General features: G+C 43.2%; 1 protein-coding gene across 14 annotated transcripts in view; it reads left to right on the forward strand.

Moving 5' to 3' along the window:
- The window catches only part of tcf4 (transcription factor 4), a 142,207-nt gene that overhangs the window by 99,418 nt on the left and 15,640 nt on the right, over positions 1-27,149 (forward strand). For all 14 annotated transcript variants that reach the window (XM_018752112.2, XM_018752122.2, XM_018752083.2 and 11 more), the window contains 7 exons: positions 13,722-13,827; positions 15,119-15,252; positions 15,432-15,564; positions 17,814-17,884; positions 18,600-18,678; positions 21,033-21,112; positions 21,223-21,426. In XM_018752112.2, the coding sequence (XP_018607628.1) occupies positions 13,722-13,827; positions 15,119-15,252; positions 15,432-15,564; positions 17,814-17,884; positions 18,600-18,678; positions 21,033-21,112; positions 21,223-21,426 (807 nt within the window). The remainder of the gene's footprint in view (positions 1-13,721; positions 13,828-15,118; positions 15,253-15,431; positions 15,565-17,813; positions 17,885-18,599; positions 18,679-21,032; positions 21,113-21,222; positions 21,427-27,149) is intronic.

Genomic DNA, 27,149 nt, shown 5'->3' on the forward strand with positions numbered 1-27,149 from the left:
AAAACGTAGGCTGAAGATTTTATAGCACAACGGCAACCTCAGGAATGACCTGTTTCATGATGATTTTATCTTAGCTCTATGGAATCGATATGTAAAAATAGACTGTAAAAAAAGAGTGTTTCCCAGTGTGGGATTGCAGTGAATGGGATGCACAGAGGGTTTCGCATGCGACACATCACACCCGCCCTTGTGGCTGCTATTGTACACAATATGGAGCCGACTTGGGTCACCACCAAAAATTTAATTCAGCCGACTTCGTGTTTGTGGAAGGCGGCATCCATAGTAACTGCACCCTATGCACGCCCTGTGTGCCTTTCATGCAATTTTAAATGTTCTCCAGCTGATCTAAGTTCAGAAATGGATGCACCGGGTTTCCCTTTTTTTTTTTTTTTTTTTTAAACATCAAAGCCACCAAGTTTAATTTAAATATTTAATGGTAATCATGTTGCTATTCTTGTTTGAATGCAGCATTTTACATTTATATATTGATGTGTTTACACGCACTTAAGATTTTTAGACAGTTATTAATTTGAAATATCTATTTTTGCATTTTTAGTGTGTATTTTTGTCTTCACTTTAAGAAAACTTTAAAGCCCAATACTCCTTTCTACATGGAAATATATAATTCACATTCATTAATTTGGAAACATTTTTTGATAATTAGCAATAATTATGTTAACTGACATAAAATTAATAAACAAAGTAATTTTTCTTAGGATTTTTTCTTATTGCATATTCCACTCATAAAATCCGAGGAAATATATTTATATCCTTCAAATACCTTCTAAACCAGTTTCTTATTTGTTTCTATAAGTTATATTTTAAAAGCAACAGTACAGTATACTAGCAATTCATTCATATTGTTACTGAAGTTTTTCTTGATTTTATTATATATGTCGAATGTTGTGGCACTAGAATTTCCAGTTATTGATGTCTAGGGCAGGTGAAATTTTATGCCTGTCATTTTTGAAGAATTTCTGTAATATTCTTGATATCCATGTACACAGATTCATAGTATTCCATGAAGCAGCAACTACAGAACCAACACTTACTGCTTATTTCTCGACTCTGTACATTATATGATTAAACTGTTCACGGGGGAAAAATGTGTACTTTTTTTCTAGCATCTATGTACCAGTGCTTCTGTGATATGTGGGAAAAAAGACAAGCACACTAAAGACCGTGTGAGGAGAACCCATTGTCATCCTACTGCGATGTGATTTACACCGTTTTAGCCCTGGATTGTGCCTAGGACACACTTGTTCTTATTGAACCATTTACCCCTTCATTCAGGAACTGAAAAGGGATCTATTGTCAAGAGGGAACAAATCCTGATTAAATAAGTCATCGCCTGGTCGTTTTGTGGTGCGTTTCAAAGGAACGCATTGTCTGAGGACCACCTTAAGCCAGCCCCCGTAATAAAGCAGTTATAAACATTTTCCTGCTTCTCATAACCCTTTTGGTGACTGTTCATTTTTGTTGACTATTTCTGGCTGTAGTATTTTTTTTATAATGGAAGTCCATTTCCACAGAATTGCTTAAGTCCTTTATTTTGCAAATAATGCAGGTAATTATTATTGTTGTTGTTCTTCATTTTTCCACTTTTTCTTTAATTGTCATTTTTTTCAGAGTGAAAATATCTTGTACATTTTAAAACCCTTGTATTTTCGTAGTATATGTCTTTTTTTTCAATTACCATACGTTTAGCTTTTTTTAAATGGTTTTTAAGGATGCCGTGTACTTATAAGGATTTTAAATGTATTAAATTTATATTAAATATACACTATTACTGTATTATTTGTATTATTAAATTTGTTTGATCTCTTAAGTTCTGTTTAAGAGCAATGTGTTTTGTGCTCGCCAGACAGTCTGCTTGGATGCTTGTGCACTTATCTTGTGTACACTAGGCAGTGCCTGGAAATTGCCTGTCCAGAGACCTGAAGGCAAATGTCAGTGTTTTCTGCATTTTTCCAGTGATACCCGTAATCCATAACTACGTTTCTGAAAACTTGCGTTTAGTGGCGATTTGCCGAGAATCCATCGATACACAGGATGTGTAAAAGAATTTGACTCTTATATCAAAAGTACAGGAATAGCAACATGGGGGGAAAAAGTTTAAAAATGCTGAAGTAATCATGTCTTTGATCTTAGTGGTTTTATTATAACAATCTGTGCCAAATAATGTGGGCCTCATTCTGTAGTCTAGTGAAGCTGGATCCATATGTTCATTATTAAATCAGTCCTTGAGATGAAATCAGACTTTTTTTTTTCTTTTTTTTTTTTTAAATCCAGGAGGGCTGCATGTTAACAGAAATTAAGTGTAGATGTACGTGTCTGGCTTTACTGTGTTTAATATTTCTCCATTTTACGCTTATTTCTTGGAATGCACATATTATAGGATGACGAAGAAAAGGTTTTAGAAACGCTGGTTTTTGTCCTTCTTGTTTTGAAGTTTTTAAACTGAATTTTCCCAATTGGGTTCCTCTGCTTTTATGTGTAAGGCTGCTTTTCAGTGCGTGAAGCCAGTGCGCTCGGTTTCGGGTTGATCGTGTAAAGTTGTTGCTACACATTTGTTCACACTCCGACAAGCCCGTTGCAGGGTGGAGGGAAGGCGGGGGGGGGGGGGGGGGCGGTATTTTGCTGGCAAGGGTGAAAGTGCCATTTGTATGAGGAGTGGGGTCGGAGCTGTGCTTCCAAAATGACGACGACACAGAAAGGGTGGTGACCAAGCAGAGCTTCCCAGAGCCGACCGCAGAGACCCAGGGGTTTGTGCCCAGCATGCACGCTCTGTCACTGGGCTACACGTGTGTAGCTGTGACAGAAATACACACTGGGGCAAGATGGTTATAAGGATATGTGGTTGTCTTCAAGGCTTAGGAAAGAGCCACTGACTACCGATGCTCCTATAAAGGAATTTGCTTTATATAACTTCAGGATCACTCTCAATTCTGCCATCCAAAGATTATTTTTCATCACAATTAAGTGGCTGTCAGTGTTCATGTACCTGTCCTCATAAGTTAATACTTAATCCTTACCTCTTTCTGTGTCATATTCTGTACCTTTTAATCTACACGAAGCTTTAAAAAAAAAAACTCCATCTAACATCATGTCCTGTATTTGTATTCATATCAATATGTGCCTTAATTCCACATATCCTCAAATGGACTGACATGAGTATGTCTCACAAGCCCCACCATTATTTTTGTTTTTTTCCACTTTCACAAGATTAGATTTCCAAAGACCCAGAGGAGTTCTGGCTAAATCATTCCAGATTTCCTCTATCTTTTTGAGTAATCCTTAAAAATTGATTTGGCGCATTGTCTATTCTGGACTCTGTGCTACGGTGTAGATTTACCGCATTCTGCACAAATGCCAGATGAGGTCTCGCTTAACTCTGCGCTCGTGTGTGTCAGTGCTGGAGGAGAATGTACGCATATGGAGAACACGATGGGCACAGGGTAGACCTGCCTGCCCATGGGCAGTAGCTCCTCCGCGTGTCGCCACCTCGTTTAGAGCACGGCACCCAATCGGCGGGCTAGGCAGCCGAGCTCACGCACTTTGCGTAGACCAAACAGCGGGAGCCCAAGGTGTGTACAGGACCCAGAGGCCAAATAGCGGGGCGGGTTCTGTCTGACGGCCCGTTCTCCTTCCGACCGTCATGTGGCGGTTCACGCTCCGCACAAGCAGTGCAGTGCACATGTGAACAAGCATGTGCGAGCAATATTGTCATCCACATTTCCGCCTAAATGTCTGCAGATGCTACACAGATGTGGGATGACACTGCCCATTGCTTTTGGCATTAGTAATAATATTCATAGTAGCAGTGTGAATCATATTTACACTACCACTTGTTTGACAGGTTTTTTTTCTCCCCCCGTACCCGTATAAATTTTTCAGTCAAATTCATGAAACCCTTGCAGATCTTTAGATAGATAGATAAATAAATAAGGAATTAAAATTATACGAGCTTCATGAAAGTTCCACGCATTTCGTCAGCCTGTAAATATGTGCGTAGGTAGCGCGTTTCTGTGTATATCAACAGCTTCTTGACAGAGCATCATTTCAGAAAGCTGGAGAACAGTAACAAGCCTTGGCAGAGCCTGACATATGGCGGTAATTAAATTACATTAGGAAAAGAAAATAGTGTGGTCACTTGCCAAAACTTTAGACCTTGTAAGCTTTTTCTAATAACAATTAACAAAGAACAGAAGAGAAGGAAAGATGCCTAGAAACCTGTCACCTGTGGAAATACGATTTTTTTTCCCTCCTTTTTTGGTTACAGCTTGGCTTTTCATGCTACAGTCGCTTGCTTGTGGTACCCAGATTCATACTCTATCGAGATTTCATGCTCCCACGTAGTGTAGCGCTACAACTGAGAGACTCAACAATGACCCTTCATTGCTGTTAATGACATATGAAATCATTCATCAGGATTGTTTTGCTGGGCCGCTATTTTGTGTAGGTATGTTTTGTAGTGGAACACTTCAGCTGACACCCTTTTTTCTGGAACACACTAGACCTTATTAAGCGAGGCATTGAAGATGGTTCCTGCCACTGTACTGTGGAACGCCAGGAGCTGTTTCCTGTTTTCCCTGCCTTGAGGGGCTTTCATAAACTGCGTTAATGTCTACAGTAAAAGCTCATTTGTGGTTCTCATTTCTCTCATTAAAATGAGTGGGTTTTCGGTGCATGCGAGAGAGAGAGAGAGAGAGAAAGGTGGCCGGGTTGTAGGGCTCGGTGTTGGCGAATAGCCCAATAACCAAGACAAGGACGAGTATTTCAGTAAAAGTTTAACAAAAGCACCTGTTCTGCTATTTCAGTATGTTTTAACATGCCAGTTTACTAGTGGACGTGTTGAGAAAATGAAGGATTGTTATGCGCTCGGCTTAAATAAACACGTGAGCACGCGAGACCTCTTGGTGTAGCAACCGTTAAGGTAAATGTGGATCGGTACCGCAGTAATCCTCATTTAGGTAGAGCAGAGTTAAGTAGATAACCATTTGTACGGAAGACCACTTTGTCAATATTTTTCCTTAATTAATTTACACCGCAGTGTTTGCGTTAAGGACTTGCCTGTTCTTAACGGGTATGTGTCCAGTTAACTTCCATTGTCTAAATGATCCTCGTATTGATTTGTAAAAATAAATAAATAAATAACACTGAACCTTATTTACACTCTAACATTCAGCTCGCAGGCTTCTCTTTGGTCTGCTTCTTTGTGTCCTCGGTGTGTTGTACGTGCGACGTTCACGCCGTTGAGACTGCCTCTGTTGCAGTGTGTGTAACCGCTTTTACATTAACTTCTGTTCTGGATTGCTATATTTTACAACTAGTGAAAGTCCATTAATGAAAATTCAGAGGTAGGCGGATTAAAAATGCACTCAGAAATACTGTGTAGGTTGTTAATTTAATAACAGTTATGCACTATTGTCACTGTTGTTGTTGTTATTATTATTATTATTACTGATGTTGTTATTGTTAACAGTAGTAGTACGGTCGTCTCCACGCTGCCTGCACTTTGGCGGTTTGGAGCAGCTATTAAATTACAGGTGTGTTCCACAAGAGGGCACCCAGAGAGAACGGCACAAGAGCCCACGGTATACAGTATGGTAATTTAACGTCGGAGGCCTGTTTAAAGGAGCAGCCTTTCTTTGTAAATACATTTAGCGCAGAAATATGTCGAGAGCTCCGCTTACAACCCCTGTCCTCCCGGAGAGAATGAAATTGTTAAACGATGCAGTCGCATTCTTGCGTCGCGCACTTTTGCTCCGTCACATCTGTACCGGAAAATTCGTTTCTTGCGGATAAATTTGGAAATTCGGGACGCTCCGTCAGTACTCTCGGAGGACCGGTTCTTGCGCGCGTGTTGTTTGCGGAGTCTCCGCTGTCCCAGAATGCACTGGGGGGGGGGGGTTCTAAAGAAGGAGTCTGTATTTGTTTAAGGTTCCGTCAAACTTTGCCGTTGCTCAACCATCTGTAGCGCAGATGCAGCGGCCCCGGCCCCGGCCCCGGCCCCAGCAACGAGTGCTCCTGGCAGCGGCTCCGCGCGCACGGGGCACACTCGAAACCTGCCGCTGCCGCACAGGCGTGCGTCTCCGTAGCAGCCGAGCCGCTTAATTAACCTGGATGCCAGGTACGAGCTCTCCGGTGCCGCGAAAGGCCCGCCTCCGCCCTTGAACAGTGGCACGTCTGTGTGGCCGTTCCCTCTCACCCCTCCCGCGTTGCTCCGCAATGAGGCCAATCTTTCCTGGGTTAATTTTATCTAATTGGTGGTCAATTAAAAACTGAAAATTGCTGAATAGAATCTCTTTGATCAGTCAGTCTTGGCACAGGCTGCGTTTCCTTTAGCCTCGCCACCATCTTGAATTCATTAGGAAACAGCAGTGTAAACAAGCAACGTTTTTTTCTTTTTTTTTTTTTTTTTTTTTTTTTGAGGAGTTGGTCTGCATGGAAGGCTGTGGTCCCCACCCCACCCCACCCCACCCCACCCCACCTCCCGACGTTTCACTTGCAGCATGTAAGTGGCATTTCAAAGCCACTTCAAATCCAAACAGCTCCAAACATCTTTAATTACAGATGACCATATACATGCAGCTGGAGCACTGTCCTGCGGGCCGATCTTCTCATATAATCAGCTCTCCGAAGCTCTGATGCGTTTATTTATATCCACTCATACAGTTTCCACAGCATAACACTCATTAATGTTTCTTTAGCTATGTAATGATGTTAAGACAGCACAATGTGTTGTTGCCACAATAAGCACACATTTCGTTCTGTGTGTGCGTGTGTGTATATATATATATAATATACACAAATGTATAGTCTATATACTGTATATAATATGCATGCTTGCAAGGTGCCGAGTCAGACCTGACCCATAGCGACCACTCGCATGGTTTCCAAGGCAAGTCAAGGGAGGAACAGGAGTAGGTTGCCAGGTCCTTCCTCTGCATGTTGGGGGAGGCAAACACAGGGAGAAATACAGAGCTGCTGCTCACCCCAAGCAGGAGTCGAACCCCAGACCCGCCACGCCACCGCACCCCGCATATATATCTTCATCCTCGATCTAGATCCTTTCTGGAAATGAGCAGTTAATTTAACAAGCTATTCATCAGGTGGAACTATATGTTTGGTTTCGGATGCTTAAAATGCACTTTTTATTTCTAGTTGTGTCTCTAATTTTCTCTCCATCCAATGTGTTGTGCGCAACACACACACACACACACACATATACATTTTCTGAACCGCTTGTCCCATACGGGGTCACGGGGAACCGGAGCCTACCCGGTGACACAGGGCGTAAGGCCGGAGGGGGAGGGGACACACCCAGGAAGGGATGCCAGTCCGTCGCAAGGCACCCCAAGCGGGACTCGAACCCCAGACCCACTGGAGAGCAGGATCCAGTCCAACCCTTGTGCGCAACAGTGGATCTTTTTTAGAGTAACTGAAAGACTGAAAAGAAGGGGAAAATAAAGACTGAGACTTTGCTCTTCGGGCTACAGTTGTTCATCGTGTGACCGCCGACACAGATAACACAGTTGGGTTGGGGGGCAGGATAAGGACATACAGACAGAGAAAAGTGTGCATGCCTTGTTAGCAAAGTGTTTTAGTTTTTATTTTTATTATTTATTTATTGTGAAACACAAGCCCAGGCTTTCATGTTTTATTGAATTGGGTCTCACTTGGGTATAATCATCTGGAAAATTGGCCTGTAAGAGAGCGACCTTTTAGGCTTTCCGGTTAAGTCTCTAAATGTCTCCATAGCTCCATAATCCCTGTAGGGACGGCGCACGCCACAGTCCACCCAGGACGGAGTGGGCTGAAGCTCCGTCCGCCCGTGCGGCGCACCGCTGCTTTCTTTCTGCTGCCGCTGCCCGTTTGCACGTACAGCGAACAGAGGGAGGCGGCCGGTGCCAAGGCTTTCATACTCTGGGTCTCTTTGTATTGACATGTTTGTTTATGACTGTGGCTTTGGTGTGTTTCAGAGCTTCTCCTCTCTACAGGCTGAGCCCGTAACAGGAAATGATTAATTTGGTTTCTCAGCTGACTTGCGTTTGCTGCTTAAGTGACATCATTGGGAGTGGCCAGTTGCATCCTCCTTCAGGTCTTCTTCTGCAGTCTGTTTCATGGCGCAAGGTGTCACATTTGCTCAAAGATTGATGGGAAAAATCTGTTGTGAAGTTACACTAAACATACTTATAGGTCTGATAGGTAATACCAAAGGTGTTTTGTTGAGACTATGGCTGTTTGTGCAGCTGTTGTCAATGAGAGAATAACTGGCAGGGGGAATTGGTAATAGACACTGAAAAGACAGGTAATTTAAAAAAATTGTACTTGGGAATGATTATTTTCTGGATAACCCCCCCCCCCCCCCCCCATTTCCCATTCTATGAGTATTTTATACGTACCGCTTTGAAATGCGTAGCTGACACTTCCAGTTTCTTAGTGGAAGGTAAGAAACACAGGCAGATGATAACCATCTTATCACAACTTACTTCCTTAAAAGATGTTATTTATCTGCTCTGATTTTTTTTTTTTTTGCTCCATCGAAGAAGTTTATCCGTATCAACAATTGAATTCTAAGCAGGTTATTCTGTAAAATGAAGTATGAAAACTTGAATTGTGCTGTTTTCAGACAGATTTCACCTTGATTCATGTAGTTTTTGCCTTTGTCTGATTCATTGTTGGTTCAGTGGCTGTTTTGTCTGATTTACTCTCGATCATCTGGGCAGCGATGCAGAAATAATCTTTGCGTGCTATTCGGTCGTGGGCTCCATTATACAGTACATCCTTATACGTACAAAAGTTGCACTTGACAGCTTCTCAGTAGTTTGCTCTGTATTAATTATAAAATCAATGTAAATTATACCAGCAGTGCCAAGAAAGCTCAAGTTGAGACACAATATGGTGACAAAGTTTTAAATGTGGGCAGCCTTTAATTATTGACATTGTGTCCTGTTCTTGCCCTATCATGTCCATATTGAACCTGTCACCCAGGCATAAAAGGGACCATGAATCTTGACATGGTTAAAGACATCTGTAGTGACCAGGAAACATACTTCATCAAACACAAATGTCATTTTCCCCCACTTTTCCCAGGCCAAGGCCAGGCCCTGTACACATTGAGCATATTTATGTCTTTCCAGTGATTCATTATGTAACCGAACAGTGTGTGAGTTTATGGATTTAAAGATCGCACACATTTTGATGCTGACCTTGAATTCGATGGAGGTTCAACCTAGAAGATTCTGAAGCTGGCTGTGGAGAAAGTCACAGGGTTGCCCTAGCCGAGCTGCCCTAGATGGAAAAGCCTTAGAAAGGCTGCTTCATCAGAAACGCGTCCCAAAAATGCCGTGGAGCAGCTCCTCCTGTGTGAGGCTCACTGTATCACTTGGGAAAATTGACTTCATAGGATGTGGAAAAAAGAGCGTCCAGGAAATGGCACGGCCGGCACGGCATGGCATAGTTCGGTATGTACCTTTAGTTTAGTTTACCTTATGTGTTCAGCTGCTATGGGTGGTTCAGTTGCCCGCAAACAGGCCTTCTCACTGTATTTATTCTGTCATGTGAAAATAATCATTTGCAGCTATGCTTTCATTTCTTAGTGTCTCATCATGTTCTATTCTTGAGAGTACTACCTTGTCCATGTGTTTTGACTGTCTATGAAGCGATCCCCTTTAGAGCAGACATGCTTTTACACTGAAGCTGGAATTCCTTCTAATTTAAAAGAAATATTCATGTCCTTGTTGATGAAGAGCAAAAGTGTGGCCAGAATGATATGCAAGGACTCGGTATGAATGTCAGTATTCTATGTCAGAAACTAGGACACATTACATTATTTATTGGCCTAGCAGACACCTTTATTCGAAACAGCTTATGTGCCTTTTATTTTTTTACCCCTGCACTGTTGATACCTTTGGTGTGGGGTATAATTAAAAAAAAAAAAACAAAAAACCTTCGGTGGGGGTAGGCTAGTCACTTTGGCGCAAATTTACAACCGGATCATTATAATGGTTTACCAATTTATACAACAGGGCAATCTTACTGTACCAGTTCAGGGTAAGTACTGTGATCAAAGGCAAAGGATGGGATTTGAACCGGAGATGTTCAGGTTGCGAGCTGACAGCCGTGAACACTATTGCTTACACTACCACTAGCTACTGCCTGTCGTATAGTGCAGTGTTTGGGACCACGGCAAATGTGCTCTTGCAGTTTGAAGCCATTGCCCTTTGATACCAAGTCCAGTTTTCGCTTCCAGTCTTCTCATGTGATGCAGTTTTATACCTTTCCCTCACGGAGACTCTGCACAGGCTTTACGGAGGTCTGGGTTAAGTGTTGCCTCTCGGAGTCACAGGTGCACACTTGTCTTTGCATGGTGCGCAATAATCGAGCAACAGGAAGCACAGTCTCCTGAGGGAGCCTCTCTCTGTGTGTGTGTGTGTGTGTGTGTGTGTGTGTGTGTGTGTGTGTGTGTGTGTGTGTGTGTGTGTGTGTGTGTGTGGGAGTGGGGATGCATATGCTTTCCTCTCTTTTGGTTTTCCTTTGTGGCTCATGTGGAATCAATTACCATTTAATGGTAATGCCAGGCCCCAGGCCTCTTGCATGTCTGCACTGTGAGAAAGCTCTGGAAGGAAGGCTGCATCTGGAGTACATTATTGCAATTGCAGGTTGATAGAATGAAGGCCAGGGTGAGGTGGGTGGGATTTCCTTCCGGATTTTTCCCTCTCCTGCTCTCCCACCCGCCCTAATGCACTGAGAAGCACAGAGATGTTGTCTGTTTTTCGGTGTTGCGCAATCCATCAGCAGGTCCCCCATCCGCCACCCCTTACCACACAGCACCTTTTGCTCAACATGTGGTCCAAATCAAGGTTTGCAGTTAACCTTCGGAGCTGCTGTCTGAGCTTGGTCCCGAACAAAGCGAAGTGCACAAGTTGCATGTGCGTTCTGTGGGATGCGCGGTGACGGCCAGAGGCCGAAGTGTGGAAGAGAGCGTGCTGGAAGCAAAAAGACTTTGACCAAGATTATAGCTAGTCATAAAGGTAATGTTTGCAATAAACCGTGCAAGTTCAGCCACTTTCCAAAAAAGCAGTTTTTCCGCATGAAGGTACATTACTATAGAGGAGATGAATTTTACTGCTCAAGTGCTTCTGTGCTCTTTTTGCTCTCTCGCATTCTGCCTCGTGTCTCTCAGCCGTGCTCGGTCCATCCTCCCTCCCTCGTCCCCCATCCCTCTCTCGTCCCCCATCCCTCTGTCCCAGTGCGGCCCCGGGGGCCCAGTCTGCTGCGTGTTAGAGGTGAGGTGCTGCCGCTGGGGCCCTGCACAGGTGCAGCTGGCTGGCTGGGAGCAGAGCGGCTGGGGTTGGGGGTTGGGGGTTGGAGGTTTGGGGTCGGGGGGGGGGGGGTTTCCTGGCTCCTTTCAGGCAAATATAAATCACATGCATTTTTATTTGGTTTTCTTAGCTCAGTGCGGTGATTTTTATTTATTTATTTATATATTTTCTTTGTTTCAATCCCAGCGCAGCTCTTAGCAGGCCTGTATTACGAAATGTTCTCCTTTCAGTTTGGGGTTTGTCATTTCGGAGCTAACAAGCTGCGCTCGCCCCACATGACCTGTAACCTCTTTGAAGCAGCGCTGTCACAGACTCCAGAAGCCCGCGCCCTCACTGGTCCTGATACAGTTAACCACCCACCGGGAGATATTTTGTTTTGACACCGGCAGGTGAGGAGACACAGGAGAGGTCAGGGAAGGGTTGCGAGGTCACCAGATGTTCGCCACGACAGACTTTTGCAGAAGCAATAGCTGACTGCGAATATCATATCCAAAGTAGATGTAAATGTTCTGCCCGTCTCCTTTCCGTTATTATCCGTTTAATTTATAACGCAACGCAACAAAATTTTTCAAAGTTCTTACTCATGTCGATTTTTGCGTTGATTATGATTCGTCAAAGTTTACCGATTATAAAAATACCAATAGTTCTTCTACAGTGTCAGCTTTAGTTTGGTACTTTCTAGCCTTTGGAAGATTCTAGAAGGCACCAGAACAATCTAGAAAGCATCAGATCCTAAAAGGTACTGGAATCCAGCGCCAAAATTTGCTAATGTCAAGAATGTTGAAGATTTTTCTTAAAACTAACATATAATATGAACAAATGCCACAAGTACACTTAATCTAACAAAAGTGAATAATCATGCAGAAAAAATCGACAATAGAATTTCCGTTACATTGTGTAATGTTTAGAAATGATAAACAAAGCACTGTGTAATCAGCTAAAGTAAGATGGACAAACATCAGTGGTCGTCATGAATCTTGACAGTTTGGCGTTCAGCTAGTAGCGAATAAAATGAAGACTGACACTGACAGTGCAAGTAGTTCATTGTGAAAGATGTTAATAGGAAAGACTCCTGCAGAATTCCAGTCATATTGGCTAGATTTATTTCTTGGCATCAGGTACAAATAAAGGAAACTCTCGGAATATGGTTTCTATTCATGCCGTATTTATTTGCCCACATTTTTGCATTGGTTGGTTTCACGGAAGGTACGGTCAGGTTCCGTCCCCGGCCCGAGTCTCTCGGTCGAGGTTCAGATCTTTCCGTTTCGCTCCCAGAGCACGCCGCTCACTGCTGTCGATGCTGCTCCAACATCGCAGTACATGTTGAAATGTTATCATCGCCACTACATCGCACTCTCTTACTCCCTATATTTTCTGAGTTGTTGGCATGGTGCATGTGTGCGAGTTGGCAGCCCACCTTTGAATATGGTTTTATTATCAGACAAATAACGTCTTTTCCCCCTCTCCGTGTCTCAACCTCCTGGGTGGCAAGAAAGGAAAAGATTGCTAATTTATTCCTGTCTTTGGGGTTAATAGTTTTCACAGGCAATGCAATGATCGCTGTTTATACTCCCAACCCAGTGCAAGGTGTATCATGGGAAGGACAAATCTCCCATATGTCCACTTTGCATGTCACAATGGTTTGCGCTGTCCCACAATCCTTTGCCAGTGGCTTCGGTATGAGCAACCAAGATGGAAAATGTGTTTCTCCCACGTGAGGCAGTCTGTGTCCATATTGCATTTGTTGCCCAAATAAATAACACATAGCGTTTTCATTTATTATTCCAGTCATCTTTTGAAGTTATAATAGCACACAATAGAAATGGAAATTAAAATCGTTTTATACCGAGTAAGTTATATGAAGGTATTCACTCCACGCATCGCTTTAACTTTTTAAACAGCTCTGATGGCACGGTAGACAGCTTTTGAAGAATTATACAAAATTTTAAAAACATCCTTTAGTAATTACTGTACCTATTTATGTTGTTTCAGCAATGGTCAGCTAGTGATTGCTCACAGATTTAACTGCTGCAGTGGAACTGAATTCAGGGAGAGGGTGTTACTGTAGGCCATCTCTTGACACTCCTAGCTGCTTTCCATCAAGTTACTTTTTTTGGTTGGGAAAAGCTGCTGTAACAGTTTTGTGCCTCGAAGTTTTTTCTGCGTTACATCATGGCCTTGTGGTCTCGTAAGTGCAACGTGGCACGATGGGTCTAACAGGCAGAACACCTCATGACCACAAACTGGGGAAATAAATTGTGACTCCTGCCTTTATTCTCTGTATACTTTAAAAAATAAGATCTGAAAATGTAGCTTTGATGTCATCTCGGTGTGTGCTAAAATACAGCCTTGTTTGTGATTAAACCACACCCGCTTCTTTCTGTCATCCAGGTATATGCTCCATCTGCCACCACTGCTGACTACAACCGTGACTCGCCGGGGTACCCCTCCTCTAAACCCTCGAGCAGCACCTTCCCCAGCTCCTTTTTCATGCCAGGTATGGAGGGGCAAGGGTACACTGTGACAACACTGTGGGTCACAGTAAACAAGCACAGGGCATGAGTTATGCATAACTTTGTACCATCTTTGTACCTTTCAGCTTCGATTAATTTAAACTAAATATTAGACCTATATCATAAATGTCTAAATAATTGCATCTATGATAATATTGTGTATATTTATCTTATTGCATGTACTTACCTCTGTTGCATATTCTTTCATTTGTGACTGAATGATGATTATTTTTGTACATAGTGTGAACTGATGGAATTTTATATATTTTATGTCAGTGTTTATGTTTTAAGATCAGTCATAATCTGTCCTTATTCAAGGAGTCACAGCTGGAAGTTTATTCAGCAATAGATGTCAGCTTTTATTCACTTTTAGGTAACTCTGTCTCCCAGGGTCTTAGCTCATCGTGTAGATGCAGAACTTAACTGTACGTTACATTTATTCACTTGGCAGACACTGTTCTCCAAAGCGACTTGCAATGAACTCTATGTAGTGTTATCAGGTCACACACCTTATTCACCGTGGTGACTTACACTGCTAGATACACTACTTACACTGGTCACTCATCCATTCATCAGTGGAACACACACACTCTCTGTCATTCACACACTATGGGGGAACTTGAAGAGCATGTCTTCGGACTGTGGGAGGAAACCCACGCAGACACGGGGAGAACATGCAAACTCCACACAAACTGAGTGGGGATCAAACCCACGTTCTCTCGCACCACCCAGGCGCTGTGAGGCAGCAGTGCTACTTGTTGCGCCACCATGCCACCTGTAACAGAGTCAAAGTCAGTGTTGCCATGAAATTGCATTTAAGTCAAGTTTTTATATTGATACTTATGTTTTAGAACACATTTTCTTGTTACGATGAGGTTTATAGAAGCCTCTCAGTGTAACCAATTAATATGTGACCAGCCAAAAAAAAAAAAAAAAAAACGCCCTTTGTGTCACTTTTATCAAATTTCACCAACTCTTTAACCAGTTTAGCGAACCATTGAAATATTTCTCACTGAGAACATAATCTTGAGCTCTTTATGTTCTCAAATTCATATTAACTAAGGTGACAGAATCCCGTACTATGAATGGTGCATGTGTGAGCATTTTGATTAGAAAGTGCGCAGAGAAATTTACGTTGCTGAAATCATCAAAAAAAATTATCATGAACAATTACCTTGAGACATCAATCAGGGCACACTATCATTTTCCAAGTTGGTGTGCAGTGCATGTACTGAAAGAGATCCATTCTTTGCTCCTTGCCCTGTGGTTGTCCAGATGGCCACCACAGCGCCGACCCATGGAGCTCCTCCAGTGGAATGAGCCAGCCGGGCTACAGCGGAATGCTGGGAAACTCCTCACACGGACCCCAGAGCAGCAGCTACTGCGGCCTACATCCGCACGAGAGGCTTGTGAGTGTCTCGTTCCTGTAGCTCTTCCCTGCGTTTCCGCTGCTGATCCCTGTACCTCTGCCTTGTTTCTGTCCTCGGGGCATTTTCGGTCAAGTTGTAGATCTGTCTTCTGTCACTGTAGCAGAATGTGTATGCCACACTGCTGTGTCACTCTCTCAGAAAGTCTCTCTCACCCACAGAGTTACCCGTCACACTCCTCAGCAGACATCAATTCCAGTCTTCCTCCAATGTCCAGTTTTCATCGCAGTGGAACTAATCACTACAGCGCCGCTTCCTGTACAGCAACTACAAATGGAACAGACAGCGTCATGGGTAACGGTTGATGTCAGCCGTCGTGTAAAGCGCTGTGTTGGGTTCACGCATAACCTCGTAGTCGTATATGTAAGCAGTTGAACGTTAACCTTGTTTTCGATTCAGTCGAAAAGGAGGTACGTTTGCTTGAATTCGGGGGTTGTGAAATCTTGAGAATGCGACACTGAAATTAATGTCTTTTTGAAGGCCCCGGTTGCATTTTTTTGTGAAAAATTTTTCTGCGTAATGAAAACTGGAATTTTTTTTTTTTTTTTGGTTATGTAAGAATATACAAAATAATAAGAAACATTGCCTTTGAATAACAACACACAGACCGAAACATCTGAATTTGAAATACATATCTGAATGTTATTATATTTTGCCGAATGCGGTAACAAACAACAAAAGGATTAAACAAGAGGAAAACAGAGTTAGGTGCACGTGTTTTACATTTCTATGCTGCATTCTCTATTTGGCACAGAAAGAATAGTGTTTTATCAAATGAAGATTAAAGAAAAGGTATAAAGTACATGAAAAATTTCAGCTTGAACCCTGGTATAGCTACATATAAATCACATCTTAAGTATTTTGCGTGTGGAAATAAATGTTACCAATGCGTCGACTGGTATTTCCAAGACAAGGCTAAATGAAAGCGTTAGAGAAATTTTCAAAACCTTCTTTGTGGAAAGAAGTTAAGCACTGCGACAGTCAGTTTGAACTCAGAACCAGACCGTTAGATTACCCCACTCTTCATAGTCCTAACACTTGCTGTTTTGGCTTGTTTTGGCTTTTACTGTTTCTCAATGAAATATATATGTTTTGTGCCATAATCTTTCTCCCGATTTGCCCATAATGTCTCTGGTGCCATAGTATCATTGGGCTTCATTTCTTACGTGTAGTTTATGCACTTTCCCCTTTACTGTCCTTGGTCAAAGAGACTTTTGATGCCTCAACTTGTACGGCCGAAGCTGTGCAGTTAAAAGCGGTTCGAGGTCAACGGGGGCATCACCCCCAAGGCGTGAGAGGAGCATTAAAAATGAGTGTTTATGAGTCCAGACAAATCACAGAATTTCCTACAGACTTGCCTGTAATGCGTAAACATGCCATCTGGGAGCATGACCACTGGAGTGGGGTTGTCAGAAGGGATGGGCAAGCAGCGTATCATGATATCGGCTTTAGTGCTTCCCTCCCTGTTTCTTTTGGTGGGTACTGCCCCAGTATGCCTTACACCTATGAAAGGTATGATGGTGCTGAGGGCTGAGTGGTGGTTTTACAGGAATTACAATCCCAGGATAATATGTTATAGGTGGGAGCCTCCTCCCTGGTTTGTGATGAGTATCTCTCTAATGTCATACTTTACCACACTTTTTGTCCATTTAAATCATGCTGGTGAAGTTATGCTTTTTCTGGCAAGATATGAGTTCAAATAGTTTTGTTTTATCAGTATTTGGCAAATTATCAGCCCAGCAGAAACTTAGCGCAATGAAGGGAGATTTATTGACCTGTTTCTAAAACTCCGTGTCTCTAAATCACAAAGTATTGATCGAGTATTAGTGGGCTTCAAAATGACACACACACACACACAGTGCGGGGGCCAGTGATCTCCAGAACTGCTTTCCACCTGGTGTCTTATCTGTGACAGGGCCTTGTCTAATACACTGCCTGCCTGCACAGTGCTAAAATGTTGTTCTCTAGCATTTATAATTCAGAAAGGTTTATTGTATGAACTGATGAATGCTGTCAGCGGGCACTAAAGTGTACACTATTCATACACATATTTAAGCAGGATGTAAGACGTGGATAGCCATGGTTGAATAAAACCCTGGCGCTAATGTGTCAGTGCTCAAAAAAGCTTCATTTCTGTGACAAATGCTTTATATATTTTACAAACCATTACCGTATGTTGCAACTCCTTGCAAGTGTTTTGGGATGTTTCTGAAAGCATGTTGCATCTCACAAGCTTTTTAAAGGTGATCCAGAGCAAAGTAGAAAGAAGTCAAATGTTTCACATGTTGTGCAAGGCCAGAATTTCCTTGGGAATTTTAGGAAATAAACCTATTGCTTTGGCTTAGCTCTTCATCTGAAGTGTCTGCACCAGTGAATAAGTTCAGATTTTATTGAACCGGAGGAGAAGTTTTGTTACAGTTCGGTTATGGTCGATATTAACGTTGGCAGCCCTACGATTGCCTGTGCAGCAGCCTGCTTCATAGAGCTCAATGGAAATGAGTGCTGACTGTGTTAGAGACCTGTCCCTTCTCTTTCTGTCTCAGCAAACAGGTCGACAGGGGGTGCTGGAAGCAGCTCTCAGACTGGTGATGCTTTGGGCAAGGCTCTCGCATCGGTGAGTGGATTCCCCGAACCCGAGAGTGAGCCGGGCCCAAATCCGACTCGGGCAGATGTACCGCATCCCACTGGATATATAAACATAATGATATGGTGAAGCGTGAGATGTTCTGCAAGTAAGCATCAAAAGTTTTCGAGGAAATCTTGCGGCGCTTGTACTGCACATACATGCTGAGAAATAGGGCAGTTGGCTGGTTTCACAGCAATACCCGATGCGTTTGTTTTCACATAGTTCCGTGCGAAAACAAAATGTGTGTTTTGGCATCCCACTTTTATAGATTAATATTAAATGTTGTGCTTATTTTGCATATTTGGTCAAGTGTCAAGCTCCTCTGTATTTCTCGTAAGTATTACTCAAGAGAATTTAGCGATAAGCGCTTCCGTTGAAGTGTGATTAAATATATTTTCCTCCAACAAAGGTTTAAATCCTTGGTAAATAATTGGCTTGGAGCTGAATATTATTAATTCACTGGGATTAATTCACTGGGACTCCACAAAGTGAGAATCAGACTGAACTGTGATATAATTTCTGTTAATATCAGCAGTTCTTACTGCTCCAGAAGGAAATCGTTATCACATGTGCTACAGTGGGATTCGTATTCTGGGATTTTTTTTTTTTTTTTTTTTTTCCCCCCCCCCTCTCTCCTAGGTTTTGTGCAAAATCTCTCTAGCATTTTGAGGGCTGCTTTGTGACTGTTGTTTTGCGATTGCAGATCTACTCCCCGGATCACACGAACAACAGCTTCTCGTCTAATCCGTCCACTCCTGTTGGATCCCCCCCTTCACTCACAGGTATAGCCCCAGCGTGGCAACTTAGACTGATCTGCCAAGACGTGCCCAGCAAGGAGGCCTCACATGCCTTATACGCACGTTGGTGCTTTAAGTCCTTTATTAGTTAGAAATTTTTTTCTCGCGAAAACGCTAACCTTAGCCCGGAAAAGTGTCTGTTGTCAGGTGCATTCTTTAGCAATTAATGCGTAAATTATCAGAATATAAAACAGAATGATTTCGAGCAGTTGAATTTCGCAGAGTAGTTAAATTTTGCAAACGTCAGAACGTTTGCGAAACTTTGAGGCTCTACGAGTTAATTAATAATGAGCTCAACATCTTGAATTGTCTTCAGCCATTAATCTAGGCAGCGAAGTAGCCGCATGTCTGACTCTGTTAAACACTTTAAACGATTTGTTTATGTCAGCGGTTCATTGAGTGCGCGTGACATCCCTGCAAATTTCACTCTGCCGTCGCCACAAAGTAGTCCGCTTGCTCCTATGTTGCCGGCATTCGTAAGCACTACCATCCCGTGCGCTCTAATGATAGGACAAAAGATACCCTGAAGCGTCGGAAGGTGCTAGAACTCCTGAGAGACAGGCTCAGCTGTTCACATTCACATTCACAAGGTGTGGAAAAGAACCCATGGGCAAGTTCATTCAAGATGGCTGACTGCGGTGATGCCAGTATTCCATATGCTTCTAATCAGAACTCTGAGGGATTGTTCCGCGGAGGCGCGCTCCCAGCGTTACTCGTTCATCGCCGCTTGAGCTCGCCCGAGAAACTAGGCCTGCTCGCGGAAAACACCGTGCAGCTGACGTTGCCGCTCCTGCGACGCCGTGCGTCGTCGTTTCGTTTTGTTTTTCAATTACCAGCGAACCGCTGATGCAGATTTTCTCTGCTCCTTAAACTGAAAAATTAGTTTCTCATAATCACCGTGTAAAATTCTGCGCTAATTGTCTCAGCTAAACAGCATTTGATATTTTGTATGTATTGACTGATAGTCTTAATTAGAAACGCTCTTCACAAAGTAATTTAATACCACTGCACTAGACGTAGTATTATGTAGTACCACTACGTAGCAGTAATAATCTATCTGGGGAAATGTGGCACGTAATTTGTATTAATTATTATATTAATGTTATTAGACAGTACAAATTAAAATGTCACTTATTAATGTGGACAATATTAAATTAATATTTTAAGTTATATTTACAGACATTCTCCTTTAAATAATTTAATAATTTTGTTGCTGATAACATTGCATTTATTTGCACATGAATGCGGTGGTAATAATTTGCTAATTAGCATATGGAAATAAGCCTTAATAATAAAAGCAAGTAACGAAAATGTGAGTATACATAAAAGAGGACAATAAAAACAACTTAATTAGATCTAATATGCATAATGAAGGAATCCAGTGCCCTTCACACAGGCGGGTCAGGCTGGAAGAAACGCAGTAATGAATGAACATGCTTTTGTTATGCTGCTCCTTTAATTGCTTGTGTAATTCTCCCCTGCTTAAAGCAGAGCTGCATCTTAACAAGAAGCCTCCATTGCGGTGACACGGCCCTGCACCTAACCGAACAAATAAGGGCTCCGTTGGCACGGTGCAGCAGCATATAGAAGTCATTGTTCCTTACCTGCTGCTTGCTCGGTGCCTGCCCCGTCCCCCCTTCACCATGATTTACATCTCAGCGCTAATAGCGGTGCATCTTCCCCGCCAGTTAATGAGGCCGTGGCGGTGGCGGTGGCGGCGGTGGCAGCAGCGTGGATCAGTGATTTCAAGCAAGCGCACTTGAACAAAAGCGGAAGCGGGCATCGAGGAGGGCGTTTATTCACACGGTCGTTAAATGTCAGATTGAACAAGGCTTTAAGAACTAAGCTATTGACGGCAAAGGGATCCTCCTAATACTACCCAGATTTGTACTTGAAGCATTTCATTTGTTATATTGACGGGCTGCACTTTCGCAAGTAAAATGAGTGGAGGTGAGATTCACTGAAGGACATTTCACAGCTGTTATGTACTCTGTCTGTGTCTGCCTGTCGGTACGTTACTCTCTAACGTCCATTACTACTCCAGAGCATTTTGCCATCCACCTTCCATCATCTTTTGCTTTTTCCCAACGATCCCACTCTTTCAAAGCACTTCACAGAAACAGTTTTAAGTCCTTAAATCCATTATTAACCTGCGTTTCAGAAGGCTTTGGCCTCAGTGGTAATACCTTCTGACAGCTGGATACAGGGTTATAGGAGTGTGCGTCCCACACACACACACACACAAGTAGGCTAGCTTTAGCATAGGAAAGATGCATACTTAGTCTTAGCACAAGTGCTTTTGTCTCATCCCCCCTTTGTTTCGTGCCTCCCACCTCTAGCTGCAAGTACGGCAGTGTGGTCGAGGAATGGAGGACAGGGGCCATCCTCTCCTAGCTATGAGGCACCGCTGCACTCGTTGGTAAGCCGGAGACCTTCACCGGTTCAGCCTCCGTAAGTCGAAGGTAGCCAAGTGAAGGTGTGCCGAGTCCAAAGCTGATCGTTCTCCTGTTTCCTTTCCCCCCTCCCCAGCAAAGCCGCATTGAGGATCGCCTGGAGCGCCTGGACGATGCAATCCACGTGCTGCGAAGCCATGCGGTCGGGCCCTCCACTGGCATGCCCAGTGGGCACAGCGAGATACACGGCTTGATAGGACCATCGCACAACGGCGCCATGTCCGGCCTTGGCACTGGATACGGCACGGGCCTGCTGTCAACCAACAGACACTCCATTATGGTAAGGAGCGACTGCGGCACACGCAGCCGGACCCACTTCTAAACACAATAACAAGCCCCGGGATAGCACAGGCCCCCTGTAGCCCAGCAAAACTCAGAACGTACGGTCTAAAATGTAAACCAGAAAGCACATCTAAAGCACAAGTAAGAATGTGGCAGCATAAAATGAATTACTTGGCTTTATTGGGCTTTAGTTGTTTCTTCCCCCCCGAGAAAACACAAACCAAAGCTGTGTACCTCTGCACATGCTCCATATACATAACCTGTACACCATTAACGTTTTTTGTTTACTTTGAAGATGATTCTTTTTGGATTGGCGTTATTTGTTTGCGTACCTCTCGGGAGAACCTGTGGAAATGTTACTCGTGAGTAGATTGTCTGAGACGCCCACAGCATGACCGACCTTAAGATATGGCCAAATGTAGCTGATAGCTCTAGCTCTTCTTTTCGTAGAAATCAGTGGCACTGTGTCAAAGGACCTTGCTTTCCATGGCAGAGTAATGGAGTGCAGTCGGTGCCTTGCTTCCTGCCGGGTTTATTGGGCTTGACGACAACCACATGTTTTCTGCAGCAGGTCCTGGGAATGCGTAGTATGCAGTGGAAATGAACTGCACCGAAGCAGCAGGGGTCAGAGAAGTCGCTACTCTGGTATTCCTATCATTGGAGAATCCATCATTCATCAGGCACTTGTTGCTCAGGCTTTCTAGCGTGGCTCCCTGAGCCGCATGGAGACGGGGAGAAAGAGTGCCGAGAGGGACCTGCTCTCCTTGCGTGAGGCCTGCAGCAGGTGGACGAGGGGTTAATAAAGGAAATGTCGTTTGAATTCAGTCAGCCTCAGCCCCTGCCTCTGATCGCTTGATATATTCCACACTCCTGAAAGGGAGGGGGACCGGAGGAGCGGGAGGGGGGCACACTTCAAAACATCAAGGAAGATGCTGGTAATCTTTTCCATATTTAAGGTTGTTTTTTAGTACTTGAAACAAGCCATAAAGCCTCAGCCAGCTGTAGAGAATAAAGGAGCAGTGGGAGGCAGAGAGGGAGGGAACGCACAGAGGAGAGCAGGAGGCAGGGCCCTCCGCACACACACGCACACACGCGCACACGCTCTGCAAACACGTTTGCACGCAAACACAGTTGTCAGTACGCACCAGCTCTATTGCTCTGAAGCTCTGACCTCTCCCTGACCCAGATGTTAGGGTTGCTGCACGCATGCGAGCAGGGATAGCAGTTTACACCGTAACAAGGTACACTTTCCTTTTTTGCTTTTTTTCATGTACCAGCTTTATAAGGGTGGGGGGAGAAAAAAAAAAAAGTTTAATGCGGACCCATTGCAGTGACCTGCGGTCTTCATCGCTTTCAAGCTTTGTCGGATGAAATGCGGAGTGCCTGCGTTATAACAGCATTAAAAGCAGTGTGAAAAGTTCTGCAAGTGATTATCCTGTTCTCATGCATGTCCAGTGGTCTTGTTCATCTCACTGACATCCCTTCTGGAGTTTTCTCCTCCCCCCCCCCACTTAAAGACTCATGCTGGCTTAAGAAAGCAACCATAGAAAGAAAAAGCAGAGCGAAGACTAACCCTGGACTGTGGAGAGATGAGCTTGGGGTGGATTAGAAAACACACATTTTTCATTCACAATTATTGGCTATATTTCCACATGAAGACTTGTAATTTTTGGATCAGTTGAATAAGAGAACTGACACTTGGATTTTTTCCATGGTTAATGAGTTTGTTTTCTTTGAATAAATGGTTTTGTGGTCTGCTACAAGACATGCTGTTATTAGGGCAGAGGCCGGGTCCATTGATTATAGCTGGACAAGTCATTTATTATATATGGAGCGGTGGCATGTCAGCAGGTTCTGGGCCCCTGTGTTTCTGCTAAATATATCAAGGCTCCCTGCGGTGGCTAGCTTTTATTTAATTTCTTCTATCCACTCATTATGCTCGTCTTGAAACAAGGCATTCAGAGAATAATGGCTGAAGTGAAAGTTCAGGTTACCTGTGTGCTGCAACAGTCCTTTCTCTGCAAAAGATGCTTATGCCACATTTAAGCCATAAATTAAGGAAAGTCTACCTTTTCCCCCCTTTCATTTTTCCTTTCCGTTAAGTGGTCATCAGAAGCTATTTGACATCTGTCTGTTTTGCACATGAGGACACTGCAGAGCCTCATGACCATATTATTTTTCTTTGGTATTCTGCAGTAATATTGCTGCAGCACCCCACAGGCTTCATGTGATTACTCTACCTAATTCACATTCAGCCATCTGTTATTCACATTGCTGATTGACTCCCCCCACCCCCCACCAAACCCACCCTTCACACACCCACCCAAAAAGGGGTTGCCATTTTGGACTCATTTATTCTTTTTCCATTATCTGGATAAGAGAAATGTGAGGTCATGTACTTTTTTGGAACTATTTTTAACTCTTCAGTTTGCTTTCCTTGTCAAGGTTGTTTGGGATCTGTCAGCTGAAATTTCCCATAAATCTGCCATGTTTTAATCACATTACTTCATGTCTAGAAAATGCAGTCTCTGTGGGCATGAAGTGCAGAATCGAGCGGGAGAGGGTGCCTTTCGGTTGTGCAGGCATTTGTAACTGTCTAATTATATTACGTGTACATGTGTCCTCAAGCACAGGTAAGTTCCTTTTGTGGTGGTGCTTTGTTACAAACAGGATGCAAACTCTGCAGTTCTGCATCAAGCGGATATAGCAGGAATGATTAAAAAGAGAATTTAAATTGAGAAAAGAGAAAAACAGTCGGCAAAGAAAAAAGCCAAGACTGCAAAGAAATCAGAAAGATTAATATTATAATAGCAAAGCCTAACATGCACAGTCAACTTATTGAGAACAAATATGTTAGAGGACCACCTTAGGAACTCACCAGTATTTTATGAAATACATAAGATAACTGTGTTGGTGCAGTAAAGTTTGAGACTGCACAAATCTAAAATTTGGCTTGATTCCGTTTATGGTGAAACAATCAAAATAACTGCCAAGGGAGAAAAATGTCTGTTATGTGAAATATGTCCTGAGATTAAATCCCCTTCATGGATATTGCAGGGTGTGCTTATTGGTGGGAAGTGATCACCTGGTCGAAATCACAAGGGTATGCATGACACTCCGCCCCCAGTCTCCAGATGAAATCCCCGCAAGGAACAGCTGGATTGTGTTTGGAAAGCTGCTTTGTTACAAGGGAATGAGAAACTGAGGTCATTGGGAAAGCAGGTGCTCCCATGATGTGCCGACGAGAGCTGATTTCGGGCGGGGGGCTGTGGGAGAGCGAAGTAGGACGGCTGGAGAAGGAAGGGGGGTATCGCTTGATGTTTGGGTCCAAGTTTGAAAAGAGGAGGCAGCTGGTGCTCCTGTACCGCCACACTGCTTAGCACTTTCCTTCCATGTTCGGGAACATATGTGGACTGCAGTTTGAAACATGCAAACTCTAGCTTTTTTTTTTTTGCTTCTTCAAGGTCTGTTGCTAATGTATGCTTTCCCCAATACATCCCCGATGCCCTTCTCACCAATTGTCACTTTCTCCCAGGCAGACTCTTCCCAGCAGATATTTTGGTGTTGTGGGTCAGCAATCTCACCAGTTAGGAGGGGTATCATGGACTAATCTTTATATGCTTGTTACTGTCCGGGCGGGTTAAGTGTTTGTCTAAGCGCTAAATTGATGGTCCAGTCTATTACAAAAGGCAGATTGGAGCAGCTTAAAAAAGATTGAGTAATACCTTTTAAATTCTTCTTTTTTAATAAATAGGCTTTAAGCTTTGGTAACTCTTCTGTAGAACAGATTGTGGCGAAAATCCATTAGATCCATGGCTTTTAAAAAGAGGTAAATGTTAACATTTTAACGGGAGGACGCAAATGATGTGGCCTGTGTGTCTTCTGGTGGGTGCGGAGGCTCTCCCGGTGCGCTCAGCGTTGTGTAACTCCCATTCCGTAGTCGCAGAGGCAGCCCCCAGCATGCCAGACACAAACGTCCACATTTGTCATGGATTTATTTTAAATCCAGTCTGTTGCAGTGCTTCCCCCCCCCATAGAAGGGTCTTCATACAACCTGCCTAGAAGCTGTACTTGTACAAAAAAGCTAAACTAACCAGCAAACCAGGACAAAGTTGTATTTGTATGTCAGCTGGGTCTTGGAGAAATCAGATTTTCTTTCTTGTTTATTGATGATAATCACTGGCCCAGCGCTAGCCAGAGTCTAGCTTTAAAGAAGCGAAGCCAAGCATGCAAACCACACATCCCATAGTCACTGGAGAGACAGGCCACAGAGGTCACGCAGATGAGTCCGTCACGTCTCTTACTCTTCCCGTTTCTATCCAGCCGAAGTTGTCCTTTGTGGTTCAGACAAAATGCGCTGATAAGTTCAGAGCTGTTTTACTTATGTCAAATAATGATGGACAAAATTTTCGCTTCTTTTTACAAGTGTGTTTCCCCTTTTTCCATGCTGCGTTGCGATGGAACGCCTTTACGTGCATCTGTTTTATATCTGTTATCTTTTTTCCTCTTTCTCTTTGCAATCTGCAGTTTATGTTATGGTTAGGATTGCTGAGCCATACAAAAAAAAAAGTTTTTGAAATACCACAGATTCCACAGTCTTAAAATCTTATTTAAAATGGCACATTCCACAGGGATTTGTGAGTGTTGCAAACATTTTAGGGTTAAGAAACTCAGCTTATGCAACAGTATTTGTGTAGAAGAAGCGAGGGGGGATATACAAACACTTGTCCGTGACTAAAACACAGGAAGTGGCTTGCGTAATTATCCTGTGCAGCTGAGACACACAAAGACATGCTATTCTGCAAACTGTGGCCTTTCTGTGGAAATTTGGGCTTCACAGTGCACGGCTTTGTGATTCGTCTTTCCATGGGTCCGTGCAGCTGAATGCCAGGTCTCGCTTTGAAATGGCTTCCACATACCACCTAGCGGGGAGTGTGAGACAAGCGCCTTGAGCTCGCAGTTCCACGGAGCTCTTTTGTCCCACTATGTCCAAATGATCATTTGAAACAGAATATAAAGGAAATAAGTGCTAGATTTCGTGAGAAATTCATTCACACAAAATGACTCTTTAGTTAAATGGCTTAAGTTCAAGGTCAGTAGTAAATTCTCCCTTCGTGTGGGATGGGGGGGATTCCTCGTGTGTTTTCCGAAGGGGTTAAACCAATGAGAGGTGAAACTGCATACTCTATCTCACTTACGTTGTAGCTTGAACAAGTAATAACCTCGAACAACTGACAAAATAAAATCACGCTAATAGTTGTTTATAAGGCATTTGACAGCCCTTCTTACAAAAGCAACAGCTGTATCAAGAGTACGCTGTAATTTCCAACAAGTACATGAAATCATCTAAAATATATGGTTTTACAGTGGTTGAGAAACACAAGTGACTGCTAATGGATTTCAACAAACCGGAATCAACCCTTAACTGCTTCATTAAGAGTCTGAACCCATTAAAATTTTGCTAGTGTTATGCCAAAGTCTGCGGGCCACAAAAAAGAGACACAAGAACTGTACGGTCTCTCCGTTTTTTTCCACAACTCAAATACGGTTGGAAGTGAGTCCCTGTTATTGACGATACCAAGTGTAGAGATCGGTGTGCTCGTTTTCTTTCCTTGGAAGGTGTAGTAATGAGTTTAGAGGTTGCTCTGTTAATTGACTAATTTCTAAAGAATTAACATCTGCCCTTCCAGAGAGTGCTCAAATTTTAGCAGCTGCAATTGC

This window comes from Scleropages formosus, chromosome 6 (genome assembly GCF_900964775.1).
Source record: "Scleropages formosus chromosome 6, fSclFor1.1, whole genome shotgun sequence".
In the NCBI taxonomy this organism is placed as follows: Eukaryota; Metazoa; Chordata; class Actinopteri; order Osteoglossiformes; family Osteoglossidae; genus Scleropages; species Scleropages formosus.